Genomic DNA, 17,454 nt, shown 5'->3' with positions numbered 1-17,454 from the left:
CTTAAGCATAAAAAGTCTATGTTTAGTGATAAGACTGCATAAAAGAAAAGCAAGCCAAAAGAACATATGACGTCTGACAAATGAATAATTTACGCTTGATCTAGAATGAGCTCGCGATCTCGTTTAACTCAGTAGAGCCTCACTTGCAAATCGGACAATAGAACCAATTTTAGTCAAAATTTTGTCCGACTAGTCGCCTGACCCATCATATGTTGTTCAGATTGAAGAGACTGGCGCCCATATGGAATTATGAGTGACATTGATCGAGGTTGTAAGAAGTGGAGAGACCCTAGTAGATAGCGCCGCTAAATCCAAGACAAATAAAGCCTTGTCTGATTCAAGCTAATTTTATTTGAGTTTCTGCTTTTCAGCTTTAGTTCGGATAATGCAAACAATACGCAAATGTCAGAGGAAATCTTTTATCAATTCTTGAAATAGTACATCTGCAGCAGCACGCATAAGATACGAGATCTGATAAAGCGATGAGCCGGCCCGTCAGCCGACGGACAGCTGCTTGGGCACCAGATTCACGTGCCATTTAAGCCGTAATTCAACGTATTGGCACATGTTGTTGGCCCGTGGCCGTTAACTGTCGATCGCAAATATAATAAAACACACCAAACGATGCTTTATGGCCGGTCGAGACCCACAGACGACCAATTGTTGTTGCTTTTTAATGTGTTTATCTGTACTGCATTTCGTAAAAAACACACACACAAAACAATACAAAAGAAAACAATAAGCAGCTTGCTCGTAATGCTCCCGGTTCTAGACGTCGTTCGCTCGTCATTTGCCCGCTTCGTGCACAGCCGCCGATCGTCAACGATCGTGCTTGCCATATAACGGCGCTTCAGCGTATGCCGAGTCGTCAGTCGTCGCAAATCCGCTAATTGTGACCCATTCGCGAGCTCGTGTCCGTTCTCAAGACCCGCGATCCGTGAAATTGAACTAGTTTTACGCTTTCTCAGCTCTACTGCTCTACATGGACAGCTAGAACGTAACAATAACTGTGATAATTAATATATACTTATTACGGTCCATAAATAAATAAATCCCAGCTTCGACTCAATCACCTCTACATACATATAAGATGCAATCGGTTCTATTGATACTCCTCGTCATCTCTCTGGGCGCCTGGTCGGCCACAGTGCAGCCGCCGCCAGTGATACAAACTCTGAGCGCATCGGGAAGCAACGGCATTGGGCCCGAGTTCCAAGTCACTGAGAAGCAGGACCCCGCCTCGGAAGGTAAATATGCGAGCCATTTAGGGTATATGAGGAACTGCGTCTAGGCACGTGAGCAGGCGAACAAATTTCGCATTCGCTTTATTGCTACGTGTTAGTTCGACTCAATCAGCTCCAGCTCAATTATGCAATAGCAAAACGAAAAATAGAAAATGCTATTTAAATAAGTGTCGTTTCGAAAAGTAAAAAATAGATGGACGTATATTATATATGACTATTTTAATTTACCATGTGCAAATTGGTAAATCAACGGAAAAAGTTCTAATTGCGCAATAGCAAAAATAATTGTTAATACTTTTTTTATTAAAATATTCAAGTACAACATATTCTCCTTCCCTTATGTATACGAACCAGACAACAATAAAATATTTTTTTTTTTTTTAATGAATTCCAGCCATAATAGTTTCATATTTATTTTTTTATGAATCATTTGTTTTTTTAAATAAAAATCAGAGATTTATTTTTTACAATTCTCATTAGGCATTTATCTTCATCTTAAGTAATTAAAATGTCAGGCAATTATGATTCTAAGTTAAATGCTTTATTTAAATTGCTTCTTTAGAAATATTAAATAAACAAAAATTGTCTTCTTCAGTGAGCACATATCAAAGAAAATATACAAACAAAAATACCCTATAGATACGGGTTCTAGATGACTTGCACAAGTTTTTTGCCACCTTGTTCAAGTAGCCAAAAAGAAGCTTTCTTATCCAATAAAACTCGTTTTCTAATTGACTTTCTCAGATATATACTAAATATATCTTATATATATAAAAATATGTTTCTTAATATATTTTTAGTATTTTAGACAAAAGTGTATTAAATGGATTTTATAATAACAGCAAATTAGTTCCATAACAAATGCAATAATCAAATCATACATATATAAAAATCAGCTAAAATATACATATATATACGCTTCAATATTCATGACACTCGTGCCAAATGCAGATTCCAAATATTTTCTATTTACTTAGCTGAAAGATATGCCGGAAACACATAAGTATATGGAAATCCTTGATATAAAACTCCAAAATTTAGCTGCGATAAAAATTTCAAAATAAAAATTTTTTTTAAATAGAAATAATATAATTAGTTTTATTTTGTTCAAATTCCGCAAAACTTCAATTTGACTGAAATTTTTTGTTACAAAAGCATCGGCGCTTCAATTGGCGACAACAGTTTTTAATTAAGATATAAAGAGATTCAGCTGCGTGCTAACCAAATGTCAACATCAACACAATCGAATCAGACAAACAGCAATTAATTAGAGCCCTTTCACAGTTTGTCACAGGTGTTACATTCGGGGTACAGCCAACGGCGTATTCTATCCATAATTGTGATAATTAAACTAGCAACGGCCGAAAGCCTCTAATTATCCACATCGATTTCATTGACAATTCGAATTAACAGTCTGACAACGCGGTTTAACTGTAACGTGCGTCAGTGTCACGATTTATGGGAGACGATAGGCAGGAGCTGAAGTGTGCGGGTGCGTGGGTGTAGTCGGTGTAGTGGAAGGGGGAGCTGCGGTAGAAGAATATGGGATGAGTGCTGTTCAAGCAAACGTCGACTGCATAACTAAGATGATCATACATATATAAAACAAATAAATTTTAAAAAATATTACTTGCAAATTATAGAAGAGAGCAAACGCATGCATACCCTATAAAATAGATAAATATAAATAAATATAAAATGTTAAAAGAGAGTATACCTTATTTTGAAAATAGCAAGGTATTAAAATGCAAATATAAATCGAAACATCTTTCAAGATCTCATACATATGTATGTATGTATACCCTTTCGATATATACGCCTGTATACTGGGTATCAGAAATTTGCATTAGATATATACATACATATGTCTACCCCCATAAAATGTCAAATGGCTGAATATATGTAGAGCTACAGATAAATACTACTGTTTATCAAATGAATTATTTAAACATTTGAAAATGGGAAATCCTAGTTAATTGAAGCTTAGTGAGTGCAATAAATAAATACCCAGTTCCAGAAATAGAATAGCACGTTCGCATAACCAATGGATGTGAAAACGGCATGGTGGGGGATTTACAGTGCCGTTGAAACGTTACTAATGGAGCATTTGTGCTCAACGAACGACTTCCAGATATTTGTGTTGTCTTTATGGCAAAGTAAATCTAAATAATTAGTCGTTGCGGCTGATTCTAGATATGATCGGCCGTACGAGTCGTACTTGTCGAGTGCCAAGTGGGTTTCACCAGTAATAATCAGAAAAATCGACAACGAGCTGCGATCGTGCCTAACTCATTTCCAATTTCCGATTATAGATGCACAATTCTGGCGGCAAGTGGGCCTAAAGCAGCTGAGCAAAACTATTGAGAAGGCGAAACGGGCCAAGGACAGCTCGTATCAGCACAAGGCCAAGAACATTATCATCTTCATTGGCGATGGCATGGGCCTGTCCACGATCAGTGCCGGTCGCATCTACAAGGGACAGTATCTGAAGCATGGCCATGGCGAGGAGGAAATGCTGTCCTTTGATGAGTTTCCCTTCACAGGTTTAGCCAAGGTAAGTGGCTAGTTTTGTACTTTCAGAAAGTTGATCAATGATGCAAATTTCTAGTCAGTTAATAAATTAAACAGTCATGATTATTCAATGCAAAAATTACGTGATCTGTACGTTAATCAGTCTACCATTCTAGAGGTTTATTAACAGTAAAATCAAACTGCTAAAACTTAAGGCATAGTTTAGCTAGTCAATCATTTAGTGAGTCAATCAGTAAATCAAGCAATTATCCAGCCTATCACTTCAGAAATCTATGGTTCAATCAAGCGCCATCTCAGCTTACGATTGATGAATGCATTTTCTCAATCTCTCCTTATATTTGTAACTTTATCATTCAGTCTATTAAGCAAATCAAACTGCTAAAACTTAAGGCATAATTTAGCTAGTCAATCATTTAGTGAGTTAATTAGTCAATCAAGCAATTGTCTAGCCTATCACTTCAGAAATCTATGGTTCAATCAAGCGCCATCTCAGCTTACGATTGATGAATGCATTTTCTCAATCTCTCCTTATATTTGTAACTTTATCATTCAGTCTATTAAGCATATCAAACTGCTAAAACTTAAGGCATAATTTAGCTAGTCAATCATTTAGTGAGTCAATTAGTCAATCAAGCAATTGTCTAGCCTATCACTTCAGAAATCTATGGTTCAATCAAGCGCCATCTCAGCTTACGATTGATGAATGCACTTTCTCAATCTCTCCTTATATTTGTAATTTTATCATTCAGTCTATTAAGCAATCAGGTTATGCAATTAATATATTATTCAGACTAAACTGATTGATGCTGATTGATTGCTTTTTATGGACCTCTCCTTATATCGTGCCAATCAGAGGCTCATTCAGTCATCGAGTCGAATTAGTATCCTGAACCATCAACCATAAATCAAATATAATCTATTAATTTTGTCCTTGGCAGACCTACAACGTGGACAAACAGGTGCCGGATTCGGCGGGCACAGCCACGGCCATATTCTCTGGCGTCAAGACCGACTATGGAGCCATTGGCATGGACTCGACGCGCTCAACGACGAACGCCAGCCAGGGCCGACTCGACTCCATCATGGACTGGGCACAGCGCGAGGGCAAGCGCACCGGCGTCGTGACTACCACACGTATAACACACGCCACACCTGCGGCAACCTATGCAAGGATCTATCATCGGGACTGGGAGTGCGACACGGAAGTGCCTCAGGAGTCAGTGGGCATCCATGCGGACATTGCGCGCCAGCTTGTGGAGAATGCGCCCGGCAACAAGCTGAACGTGGTGCTAGGCGGCGGCTTGTCGCCCATGGGCGCGTTCAACGAGTCGGAGGTGAAGACCGTCCAGTTCGAGGGCGGCACCGAGACCATTTGCAAGCGCGGCGATAATCGCAATCTGGCCACTGAGTGGCTGCAGCGACATGCCAATGACAGCAAAGAGGCGAAGCTGGTCTACACGCGAGAGCAGCTGCTCCAGGTGGATGTGAAGGAGGTGGATCATCTGATGGGCCTGTTCCGCAACAATCACATCACCTACTCGATTGCCCGTGAGGAGGGCGAGCCCTCGCTGCAGGACATGACGGAGGCGGCGGTCGGAGTGCTGGAACGTGGCGACAAGTCGAAGGGCTATGTGCTGCTGGTCGAGGGCGGGCGCATTGACCAGGGTCATCATCAGAACTATGCTCGCGCTGCCTTGCACGAGGTCTACGAACTGGACCTGGCCGTGCAGGCGGCGCTGAAGATGACCGATTCGGATGAGACGCTGATTATAGTGACGGCGGATCATTCACATTCTGTCACATTCAATGGCTATCCGGAGCGTGGCGCTGATATATTGGGTGCTGCAAACTTGCACAAGCCCAAGGATCCCATGGTGTATGAGACCATCACCTATGCCAATGGACCCGGCTATTTTGACCACTTGGCCAATGAGACAAAGCCCGCAAACAGCTCCAATGTGTGGCGGGCGCTCAAGATGTACACCAAGGAACAAATCGAATCACCCACCTACCGCCACATGGCCACGCTGGCGCTGAAGGACGAGACGCACGGCGGCGAGGATGTAATTGTGTTTGCCAGCGGTCCAGGCTCTAGTCTGGTGCGCGGTGTCTTCGAGCAGAACTACTTGGCCTATGTGATGAGCTATGCCGGCTGCATGGGTCCAGTGAAAAGTTTCGATGAATCGTGCCAGCGCCATCTGTCGTCCGCCGGCGACAGCAAGAGTAAAAGTAGTGCCGCTGCTCTGAGACTCACACTGCTGCCGCTACTCGCCGCTTGGCTGATCGTGCAGCTGCTGTAATCCTTATTTACACACACATATGCATATATATATGTGCCTGTGTGTGTTTTGTTGAGCTATATAGTATTTACGGGTTTGTAGTTAACTTCTAACAAAATGTTAGTAAAATAGAAAGAAAAATAAGCATAAATAAAAAGAAATTATTGCAATTTAAACTTGAGTGATCGACTAGACAGTTTCCGTTTCTTATAAGATCATTGATGGATAATGAACAATCTGCAATAGACAAACACATCTTTGTTATGTATATTAAATTAATTTACTATGGTTCACAATGACACTCGCTCTTGATAGCGCTCTTCTCGTTTAAACATATCTCTGAAGGCTTTTAAGTTTGGGGTAACCAAATAGGAAAGAAACAATTTCAAACGTTCAACAAGTCGTTAACCAGCTTTAACAGCAACCTTGCTGGCAGCAGCAGCAGCAGCTGGCGCTTTGGCTGCTGTGGCTTCGGCATCCAGTTTCTTGATGCGATGCACATCGACGCATTGCCTGAACTGGGTCACTTCATCGATGCACTTAAGCGTCTCGCCGGGATGCGCACGATAGCAGGCGAGAAGCTGGCCCTTGAGGTCTCCGCATGGTGGGACCTTATGCGCCGCCGCTGTGCTCACAAACCGCTTGTGGACACCCTCGACGGCGTTCGCATACTCCGTCTCCATGATGGTGTTGGTCTTTTTCAGATTCTCCTCAAGCTTCAGCATACGCTGTTTCCACAGCTCGTCATTCTTGACCAGCTCCTGGTTCATTTGACGCTGCACATCAGCCGCACTGATCGTGTGTCCGCCGCCCTGCACATAGATGGGCGTGGGAGCCTGGTAGACAACTGTTGGGGGTGCGGGGGCTACTTCTTTGACGACCACCTTCTTGGGCGATTCCTGGGGTTTCGGCACCGGTTTCGACACCTCCGCAACGGTCGCATTTTCGCGTGCTGCAAGTCGCAATAAGTTCCGTTAGTTTGCATATACAATTTATATATAAATAAATGATCATTTGACAAATTGTTGCATAACACTTGGCCACAGTAAGTTCTTAAAGCTTAGCGGCGCAATTGCAATTGTTTGCAATTCTTTGTCGGACTGTGTACTTTACCCTGCTGTGATATACCCTGCTTCAGGCGTTTCACCACATCGTCGGATATATCGAGGACGCCGGCAGGAGTTGGATTTTCCATTGAAACGGAACGTGGATCTCGCGATTGCCTTGCGCCCATGTTGCAGCTGTTGTTGTTGGTCGCTCTGAGGTAGCCTGTATGTCAGCGCAAGTATTGCAAATGTTATTGTTTATTTATATTGTTGATAATCAGCAATCGTATAAACTTTATGGCTAATTGTTACAAAATAATACCTTTTCGTTTGCAAACTTGTGTTGGGCTACTAGAGATGGGCGATAGGGAGCAGTGTGTGGTAATTGAGATGAGCGATAGGCGCAATTTGCATATCTAGAGATGAGCGATATACGCGAAAACGTCACGTTCCCAGCTTAATTGAAAATAAATTAATAAATTAATTTTTAATACATGTAAAATTGTTGCAAACTTTAATAATTCGCTGAACTAAAATAAATATACACGTGTTGTATATTTATGATACTTTTTTTGTCGTAGCTATCAATGTATCGTTTACAGTTGCAGTCGCCTCTTCACCACATTTACAGATAAATGAGTGTGACCGTCTGCAAGAAAAAATATTTGTTTCGCGGTTCGACTTAGGCGCGAAATTTAAAAATAAATTACCTTGCTCCAATGGATATAAAGTTGGTTGAACAACATTTTGCAGTTTGTTTTTAAGAAAAATGCCAGCTAAGCTATTTTCAAAATCATAGATTTTATTCATTTTAGCGTTCTTCTTATGTTTTTCTTGTCGACATTAATTACATACAATTACCAGTAAATGACGTTCGCTTTCTTCGTGTATCTAATATTGTTGCAATTTGTTAATTTAATGGATTACTTATTAATTATTTTTTTATTCATTTACCCTTTTTCGCTTCTAGTTTGACTTAAACATTGATTTCGCAATGTGAGTTAGTATTATTTAATTTTCGTTTTATCTTTGTTATGAGTTCTTTGTTCAATGTGTTTCAAATGCTATTGAACTTTGTGAGTGGGTGTTGGGATGTGTATGTGTGTGGGTGTGTCTGAATGTGGATGCGAGTGTGAATTTTGTGTGTGGTTTGGCTAATGAAATACTAGATATGCGTGCATGTATCAGAGTTCATTTGATATATGTACCTAATTTCTTTAGCTGCTCTGCCTTAAAATTTGCTCCAGAAAATTCTATTCTTTGACATTTTCAATGTAATTTTAATTATGTATTATTAATAATAATATACATCAATAATATTTATGGAAATTTGTTGTTGCTATTTTAGTTCTCTCGTAGCTATTTATTGTTTTTATAATTTGTTTTATGTTTAATTTGAATTAGTTTTCTGATTTCCGATTTCCGATTTCTTTCTTCTTCATCTTTCTTTTACTTTCATTATTGTTATGAACTCTTTGTTGGTTATTTTGTATCTCATATCACTGTTGGTGGTTTGTTAATGTTCATATATCGCATATACATACATAGTTTTCAATGGTTTAATTAGGTTAGATCAAAAATTCTAATCTCAATATACATATACATTCAATTTTACAAAATTTTCCAAATTTTTCGTAATATTTTTTCCATTTTTTTTCTATTTTTTTTTTTTTATAATTTGTTTCGTTTTCTATATTTGTTTTATATATATATATTTGTATTTTTCTTACGGCGTATGGACTTGTCATACATTTAGCGTTTAAGTATATAGTTTGTTCTCCTTTCCCATTCAGAGTTGAATTATTATGTTTAGTTAGTTTAGTTTTCTTTGATAAATCGCTATTTAGAAGGAAAATCACACAAGGTTATTTTGTTTTTGTTTTTATTTGAATAAATTTCTTATGTACATTCAGTTAAGTTGCTTTTGCTTTTGCATTTCGCGAACTAGTTCAGTGGTTCAGCAGTGGTTCATACACTATCTAACGGACTCTTTAAATTCCGTTTTCGTTTCCGTTTTGCTCCAACTTTCGTCTCCGGTTTACACACTATCTAACGGGCTTTTCCATTTCCGTTTTCTATGGAAAATGATGTTTTATTTTATAATTTTGTTTCTCTTTTGGTCAAGTTACAAGGCGTGCGTTTGGGGGAATCAACTCAAACTAAAAGTCAGCTCAGTCGACGGTAGAATTTTCGAACCAATTGAAAGAAATAAAATTATAGGAAAAGAAAAGAACACAAATGAAACAATTTGTAAGAAATATCACGTAATGCATTTTTTTTATTTAACTTTCAGATTTCTGTTTTATGCTTTTACTTGCTCGTCTTCTAAACGTATATATGATCGTAAGTTATATAAATTTTAATCATGAAATCTTTACGTTTTATAGAGTTTCACATCAATAGAATTTAAATCTTTTGCTTAGTTTCCTTTTTTGTTGTGTTTCATAAGATAATTTGTTGCTTGTTTGCTTTTGTTTTGCACGTTCTTATTTCTTGTCTCTATATTCATAATTCATCATCTTGACTTGCGCAGAATTCGAATTACATTTATATTTACTTAATTGGTTTTTCGTTATTTTGATTTTTTTATATTTAGCAATTTTGTTTATTTATTGTAGTTTCTCTTTTTTAATGGTTTGGTATTACTTATAGACAAATTTCATATTATAGCTACAATTTATTAGCTAGCGTTATAATTTTAATGCGCAGCTGACGCCCCTTAACGACTTAACAAACTAATTGAAAATATATAATATAATGCAAAGTACATTGTTATGTAGTGTGTGTTTGTGTGTGTTTGTGGGTGTGAGTGTGTGTATATATATGTATAGTTTATGTATTAAGTTATTAGTTACATATTTGTTTTTATTTTTCCATTTACTTTCGTTTTTTAATTATATCGTTGAGAAATACGCAGAAACAGAGCTCGCAAATTATATTGAACACATATCTATTAAGTTAAAAACTAATGTAAATCAGGCGAAAAAAAAATAAAGTGTTTTTTTTTTTACAAATTCCTTTTGTTTGCAATCAATTAGTTACAAATTAGAGTTGCTTAAAGCTACAAGGGGTTGGATAGAATTTAATTACATTTTTTTTGCAGTTCTTTTTTCTTTTTTTTTTTTACTTGTTTTCAAAATGTTTTCATAATGAATTATACACTTAGATTTAAGTATGTATGTAGTTGTTGTTGGTGCACGAAATGTCTGCTTAAATTTGTTGTTGTTTTATGAATTAATCATTAGTTGTATTTTATATGTATACATATATATATAAATGTATATACATATACATATAAATATACAAATATATGAATATTTTTATGCTAGGTAACTAGTCTAAAAGTTAGGGACACTGGCGCATATTGTGTCCTTTGTTTGTTTTCTTTACACTCAAAGCTTACAACTTATATTCAAAATATGTTTCGTTATCTTTTTTTTTCTCATCATTTTTGTATTTAATATTTAAATATTAATTTATAATATATATGCCCTTTCATTTAATATAAATCGTTAATGCCATTTGTTCAGTTGAGTTGGTTGATAAATTTCTCATTTGTTGCTGTTGTTGTTGTTACTGTTGCTACTACTATTGTTGTTTTTGTTGTTCGTGTTGTACAGAGCAAAAAAGTAAACAAAATGCAAATAATTTGTTTATCCTGTTTTTTGTTAAGCAGTGTAAATGCAAAACACACGCAGAACTAGCTAGAGAGCGGATGTGATACGTGTGTGTGTTAGAGTAGAAGTTGGAGTGGGTGTTGGTGTTGGTGTAGATGTTGGTTTCTCTTTGTGTTTGTGTCTTGGTTTTTGAGTTCGAGCTCTTCTCTTCTTCTCCTTCACTCTTTTCTTCTTTGTCTCTGTTTTACGCTGTTGTTTTCTTCGTTTTCAACTGTTGTCATATTCAATATCATCATCCTGTCTCTCGCTCTCCTTTTTTCTCTCTGCTTCAACAGATTACAAATTGTTGTTTAACGAATAACGGTATTTTGCAGGTGGAGCTTGCATTAATTGTAGTGCATACTTTCGCTTTTTTGCCGCCGACTTGCAATTGTTTATCAACTAAAATTATAAGTTAAACTTAGCATATATTAATCATAACCATTGCCTGATGATTCATCATCATCAGCAACATCATCAACATCATCATCATTCACATCATTATCAGAAGCATCAAAGCAAAACGCAAATATTCAAGAAAGCAAAAAAATTAAGCATAAAAAAAAAACAAACAAAAATATACAAAAGGAAAGCGCAGCTGTTTGCTTCTCGTTGCCTGGGTGTGTGGGGAGGGGTGTAGGCTGTGTGTGTTACTGCAACATGTCAGCGACCAGGTCGCTGAATGAACTATACATATAACATGTTATGTACGCATACATCAATTATATATCAATATATATACATAGTAATGTATATATAAAGAGCGCAATATACTAAATGTGTGTTTGTATATATATGTGTGTGTAGGAGGCTGCAGCTGCTGTACGTAGGCGTATGTGTGTGTGGGGCGGTTGCCGTCTGTTTTTGTTTCGCATCCTCGCATATAACATTCTAAACAATAAAATATTATTTAGCATTTCGTACATCACCCACAACACCGCCAGCTTGAAGCCCTCCGCCTTGACGCATCCGTATCGATGGACGTCGCTCCGGCGTATCGTAGGGTTGTCGCGAGGAATTGGTGGCCGCCATCGAGTCATCCATGTTGAGTCCCCCGTTGCCAATCAATTGGCCACCAGCGCCTCCATTGCCACCGGCTCCGCCACCGCCGCCGAGCATGGCGAGCGTCTGGCCAGCACCCGAACTGCTGCCCAGCATCTGTTGTGTGCTGCCGCTGGCTGTGACCATTGCCGTGTTGACCTTGTGCTGTTGCTGCTGCTGATGGGAGGCAGCAGCGGCCACAGCTGCCGCTGCAGCAGCTGCATCCTGACCCTGACCCTGGCCCTGACCGTCGACGCCATCCTGCGCCTGCTGTATGGCTTGTGGATTGCGCGGGCCGCCGAACTTGAGCAAATTCCAGTCGAAGACATAGTCATAGGTGAAGCCCAGCCGATGGAATAGGTTGCGGAACAGCTTACGCAAGTGGCAGTAATCGGGGCGCTGATCGAAGTGCATCTGCCGGCAGAAGTTTAGATAATTTACGAACTCGCTGGGGAAGCCCTTGCAGAGCACAACGATCGATGTGGACAGTTTCTTTTCAGAGATGCGCTCGTATTTCTGTCGCTTGTTTGCCGCCTTCAAGCCCTGCCAGGGCAGGGCGCCCAAATTGAAGTACATGAGCACATAGCCAAGCGATTCGAGATCGTCGCGTCGCGACTGCTCAATGCCCAGATGCGTGTTGATCGACGCGTAGCGTGCGGTGCCCGTCAGGTTCTTGTTTTCCCTATATTGTATGTGCTTCAAGGAGCGTGGATCGCGAAACTTTTTGGCCAAACCAAAGTCAATTATGTACACCAGATTGCCCTTCTTGCCGAGGCCCATAAGGAAGTTGTCCGGCTTGATGTCGCGATGTATGAAGTCGCGTGAGTGTATATAGTCAATGCGCGATATCATTTGATCCGCGAGCAGCAGCACAGTCTTCAATGAGAAGCGCCGCGAACAGAAGTTAAATAGATCCTCCAGCGACGGACCAAGCAGCTCCATCACCATCACATTGTAGTCGCCCTCGCTGCCGCACCAAATGATTCGCGGTATGCCAATCCCACCTTGCATTGTCTTATAGAACTTTGATTCGATGTGCAGCTGTGGATGTTTGGTGCGTATGCATTCCAATTTGATGGCCACCTCCTCGCCCGTGTTGATAGTTGTGCCCAGATAGATGTCGCCGAAAGAGCCGGAGCCGATCTTACGGCCCAAGCGATATTTGTTCCCAACACGCAGCTCCATGCTTATTTGTGTGTTTATTTGAGTGTGGGTGTGGCTGTGTTATGTATGTATATTTAATATATAATATATATAAATATATATATTATATATGTGTGGCGTCGCCTGCATAAAAGAAAACGAATTAAGGAATTGCATTCAATTTCAATATGAATCTGATTCATATTTATTTTATACTAAATAAATATGTATATAAAAACCTTTCGCAGTCCTTTTGTCTGTTTCCGCTTTAGATGCTTTTTCTGCTGCGCCTCTTCTTCGACTTCTTATCTCTTTTATCTGATCCGTTGTATTTTGTTCATGCGTTTTCTATGCGCACGCTCAGGCGTTTGGTTGGCTTTCGGTGCCAGTCGCGGGCGCTCCGGCTGCTGCAATCAGACAAAGTTCTTTCTTATTAGCTCACGATTATAATTCGCTTTTTGAAGAGTTAACGGTAAATGACAACGACCCACATATACACATGTAAATATGTATATGTATGTTCACATGAATTTCAACAAGTAAGAAAGCTCCAGTCGAGGCTGCTCGACTACAAGATCCCCTGAACCATTTGACAAACTGATATTTCAATAATTCTAAGTTGTCTGCTTACACAAGAAACGGCATTTGCACCCGCACAGTCTACATTTAAAATTTGGAGGCTTTAGCTGTGAAGGTGTAGGAGATATAATTTTACAACTTTTTTTCGATACGGTTTTTAATCGATAACAAAATAACGAGAGTAGTCACCGATATTTTGAACTCAATATGCGCGTGATATACAGGGATCTGATCAAGAATATATACTTTATGAGGTCTGACACGCCTCTTTCTGCCTGATTGACTTTTTTCAATGGGCTCAGGGTATAAAAGCACAACAACACATTGATGTATATCTATACAAACATATTTTTTAGTTTCTCTTCATTTTAATTTTTTGTCTTACATGAAAATAATATATTACAAGCTGCGTTATTATCGATAGCTTGGTGACAGATATCGACTTTGAGCTACAGCTGTAAGTCTCACGAAATGTAAAAAAAAAAAAATGACTGAAAAAGAAAGGAACAACAAAACGATAGCTTGCGACGTGCGATGTGTCAATTAGATAAGAACGCAAAACGAAACTGAACGTCGCTCACGTCGCCCAGCAACAACAAGATGAAGACAAACAACAACATCAGCTTGAAAAGATAATTGTAAATGCAAAACGCTGCAGTTTCCAGCAAAAGCAAAACTTCGCTGCGAATAACAGTAATGCCCAAATGGCGAAGACTATTCAGCATTTTGATACGGTAAATAAAAACAAGATTTGTTTACCTTAACATGTGAATTCTTCAAAAACTGATGAAAAGAGAAATTTGTTCCTATCACACTGGTATATTTTGGCAAAAGGGGACGAACTTCTTCAAAGGCTTGCGCTCACTACGTAGTTAGACTAGTTAAACGGTAGACGGATCGATAGCAACGCTGTTGTTATCGGCGACGAGATTTTTACGGCACCACTTCAGCGTAAATTCTAATCTAAAAATAACAGAAACAGCGCATCAACATGACGACATTAACATTCAGCGATGAATCAGCGCAAAAATGCATGGTGGTTAAAAAAAAAATAAAATAAAATAACCGAAAGAAGAAAAAACCTAACAATAACCTGCTGCCAGCCGCAGCGACAATAAAGACAAGCATGTTTCTATCTGTGTGTGTATGTATGTGTGAGTGCGTGCATGTGTGTGTGTGCGAGTGTGTAGGTAAACAATTAGAGATGAACAGTAGAAAAGAAGCAGCAAACAGACAACAAAAAATGCTATTTAAATGACACTTTCAGTGGTGAAAAGCACATCACAGCACAGCACACACACATATGCATACATACAAACATTTAAAATGGAGTCGCGCCCCAGCAAACAGACAAATCTCAAGCAGTTGGGCACCAATGGCGCACAGCAACAGTAGAGCTGAAATTTTCTCTAGCTCGCTACCAAAATAAATGACAAAATTATGTTTGCTTGCTGCTGTTGTTAGTTTTGCTTTCTTCAAATAGAAGACAATGATTATGATGTCTATTATAATATGTATGTATAGCAGGTGCCTCTGCCTTCCTTGGCTTGCAGATATCTACATTCTTCTCAGCATTTGCTGCGCTTTCTTTTGATGTTGTCCAACACGCACCTATAACAACAAAAATTCATCTTTACATGTGCATGTGTGTGTGTGTACATATGTATATATGTATGCCTGTTTGTGTGGGTTTGTGACCTATGAAGCTGGGCCAGTTCTAACCTCAAAACTGGTCAAGCTTTTAAATTCACACTCATATATATGTATATCTATTCACATAGCTGCTTGTAATTGTTGTTTGCTTTCTTTGCCTACGTTGATTTATTAGTACTCCGCTCATGTCGTTTCGTTTACCGAAAAAAAGTAACGTTTACCGTTCGTTTTTGTTGCCTTTTCAAATGCACGTTCTAGTTTTGTTGCTGCCATCATTTGACAGGTGCGCAAGTGAGACGGTCGCAGGCTCGCATTCGCACTCGCGCACTGTCTCTGTTACTCCCTCAAAGCATACATATGTGTGGGTGTTTGTTGTATGCTTGCGTGTGAGAGCAACAGCTGATCGTGGTGGGAGTGCAGCGGGACGGCTTCTTGTTGTTGTTCCTGTTCTTGCTGCTAGTTCCGGCAGACGTACCACACAAATTTTTATACAATATTTGTATGTATTTCTATGTATGTATGTATGCATGTGTCGAATATGTTAATTTCTTGGGGCCTCTTTACAATTGCAAAGCAATGAGCGGCACGTTGCGTTGGCGGGCGCCAAAAAAAGACTTCCGTAAAACACAGCGCCGTCGCCACAAAGGTAACAGAGAGGAGAGGAAGAAGCCGCAAACACAAACAGTTGTTTCAACAAGAGTCAATAGCCATACTACAACAGCAACAACACAATGAAATGTACGGCTAATAAAACAATCTATGCAATTAATTTTGGAGTCAACGTCAACGTTGACGCCGATGTCGACTCCGCTGCTGCAGTCAATGGCCTCGGTGTCGAGGACGAGGCGACCTAACAGCATACACCGTTTTGTTTTTGTTGTTTTTTTTTTTTTCTTCTTTCTTTTTCAACCCGAACTATTGTAACGGCTAACTGTCTGGCTACAGTCTGTCTGTGAGAAAGAGAAGGATGAGGAGTATTTTTATGCCTACCTTGGCGGATTCGGGAGTCACAGTGTGGCCAGGCTGCTCCGCTGCTGCTGCTGCTTGCACTTGACGCTTGCTTCAATTTCCAGCTGAAAATGCACTGCGTTTAATTGGATTTCAATTTCACAAGAACAACAACTACGACAACAACACTGGAGACGACGACTACGACGACGACGACGTCATGATAAGTGGAAACAAGGCAACAAATTCATTTCAACTTTCTTTGTTTTTGTTTTTGAGAGCACACACACACAGATGCACTCACATTTACGCAATATCGAAAACAATTCGTTTTATACATTTCTTAGCAGCTTAAGCCAGGGCCATTTTGGCCATTTGGCAATTTTTCTTTTTTTTTTTTTTTTTTTTTTTTTGGGTGTTTTATTTTTTTCAACTAGGTATTGTTTAATGATTTTCCTTTACTGTTTTTTCTTATTTCTCAGCCGCGCTTTGTTTGAGCGAACGTGTTCGCACGTCTGTCACATTACACACTATCAAAGCATTCAATTTGTGTAAATTTTTCTGCATTTACAACAACAAGAACCGCCAAAAATATCACAAATATGTTTTAAAATATTGTTAAGATTGCACTGAGGCAAAAAACTACAACGGAGACGACGACAGCGACATACGAAAAAATACAAGCGAGTCGTTTGCCCTGGCACTCATACACTCACGTATATCTACATATGTGTGTATATATATACACGCACGCACGTATGCATGCTGCAGTAGAGTTGTCTCTCTTACACTGTTGTTGGTTTTACAGCGAGCACATTGCTAGCCTGACTGTTTCAACGTTTTCACACCAACACATGTATGTCAGCGCGACGTATACGTACACGATAACGAAGCACACATAAAGCAAGACGAAAAAAGTTGCCACCACTACGGGCACTGTGGCCGGAGCAGTCTCTCTGGCTTTTTGTTACGCACAATTTTCACCATTTGGCACGCGCACGTTGCAAATTTATATAAAACCAGCTTTAACTTACTTTTTGCGCTTCTATTTATTGTATTTCTTTGCACTTTTACATAAATAATTGAATTTCTTTTATAAATTATTTTCTAGAATTAATCTTTCGAACACAACAACACCAACAACAGGCTCGACCAGAAGTTCCATTTGAGAACCATTTAAATAGTTGCGGAGCTATCGGTTCGTGGCTAGCGAACTAGATGGTGAACCTGTTTGTTTACACGATATTGATAAGGTTGTGTTTTTCATGCACGTAAATAAGTTTCTCGAATAGCAAATATTATATTTTTGTATTAATGACTCACTTCGAGTTGT

At 39.2% G+C, this 17,454-nt stretch overlaps 3 protein-coding genes across 21 annotated transcripts; 1 reads left to right on the top strand and 2 right to left on the bottom strand.

Moving 5' to 3' along the window:
* The first annotated feature begins 864 nt into the window (after positions 1–864).
* Positions 865–6,231, top strand: Alp4 (Alkaline phosphatase 4). Its single transcript, XM_018018949.2, has 3 exons — positions 865–1,247; positions 3,557–3,798; positions 4,715–6,231. Exons 1-3 carry the CDS (start codon positions 1,091–1,093, stop codon positions 6,074–6,076), a joined length of 1,761 nt encoding a protein of 586 aa, XP_017874438.1. The 5' UTR covers positions 865–1,090; the 3' UTR covers positions 6,077–6,231.
* Positions 6,232–6,312: 81 nt separating this feature from the next.
* Chchd3 (Coiled-coil-helix-coiled-coil-helix domain containing 3) lies at positions 6,313–7,576 on the bottom strand. Its single transcript, XM_018018953.2, has 3 exons — positions 7,424–7,576; positions 7,169–7,324; positions 6,313–7,007 (listed from the first exon to the last, which is right to left on the bottom strand). The coding sequence occupies exons 2-3, from the start codon at positions 7,287–7,289 to the stop codon at positions 6,460–6,462; spliced, it is 669 nt and encodes a 222-aa protein (XP_017874442.1). The 5' UTR covers positions 7,290–7,324; positions 7,424–7,576; the 3' UTR covers positions 6,313–6,459.
* A 307-nt stretch (positions 7,577–7,883) lies between these two features.
* dco (discs overgrown casein kinase 1) lies at positions 7,884–17,329 on the bottom strand. 19 transcript variants are annotated; one of them, XM_089462975.1, is made up of 5 exons: positions 17,156–17,329; positions 16,164–16,246; positions 13,181–13,345; positions 11,682–13,085; positions 7,884–11,159 (listed from the first exon to the last, which is right to left on the bottom strand). In XM_089462975.1, the coding sequence occupies exons 4-5, from the start codon at positions 12,981–12,983 to the stop codon at positions 11,055–11,057; spliced, it is 1,407 nt and encodes a 468-aa protein (XP_089319101.1). In that variant the 5' UTR covers positions 12,984–13,085; positions 13,181–13,345; positions 16,164–16,246; positions 17,156–17,329; the 3' UTR covers positions 7,884–11,054. The 19 variants fall into 19 exon arrangements, with proteins under 19 accessions (XP_089319101.1, XP_089319095.1, XP_089319097.1 ...); XM_089462969.1 differs by having other exon boundaries at positions 13,181–13,348; positions 17,156–17,328; XM_089462971.1 differs by lacking the exon at positions 17,156–17,329 and adding an exon at positions 17,003–17,136 and having other exon boundaries at positions 13,181–13,348.
* Between the last annotated feature and the right edge of the window lie 125 nt (positions 17,330–17,454).

This window comes from Drosophila arizonae, chromosome 2 (genome assembly GCF_054131065.1).
Source record: "Drosophila arizonae isolate 15081-1271.41 chromosome 2, UAZ_ARI_1.0, whole genome shotgun sequence".
Lineage (NCBI taxonomy): Eukaryota > Metazoa > Arthropoda > Insecta > Diptera > Drosophilidae > Drosophila > Drosophila arizonae.
Note: the sequence above shows the minus strand (reverse complement) of the source record. Positions and strands in the feature narration are given on the sequence as shown.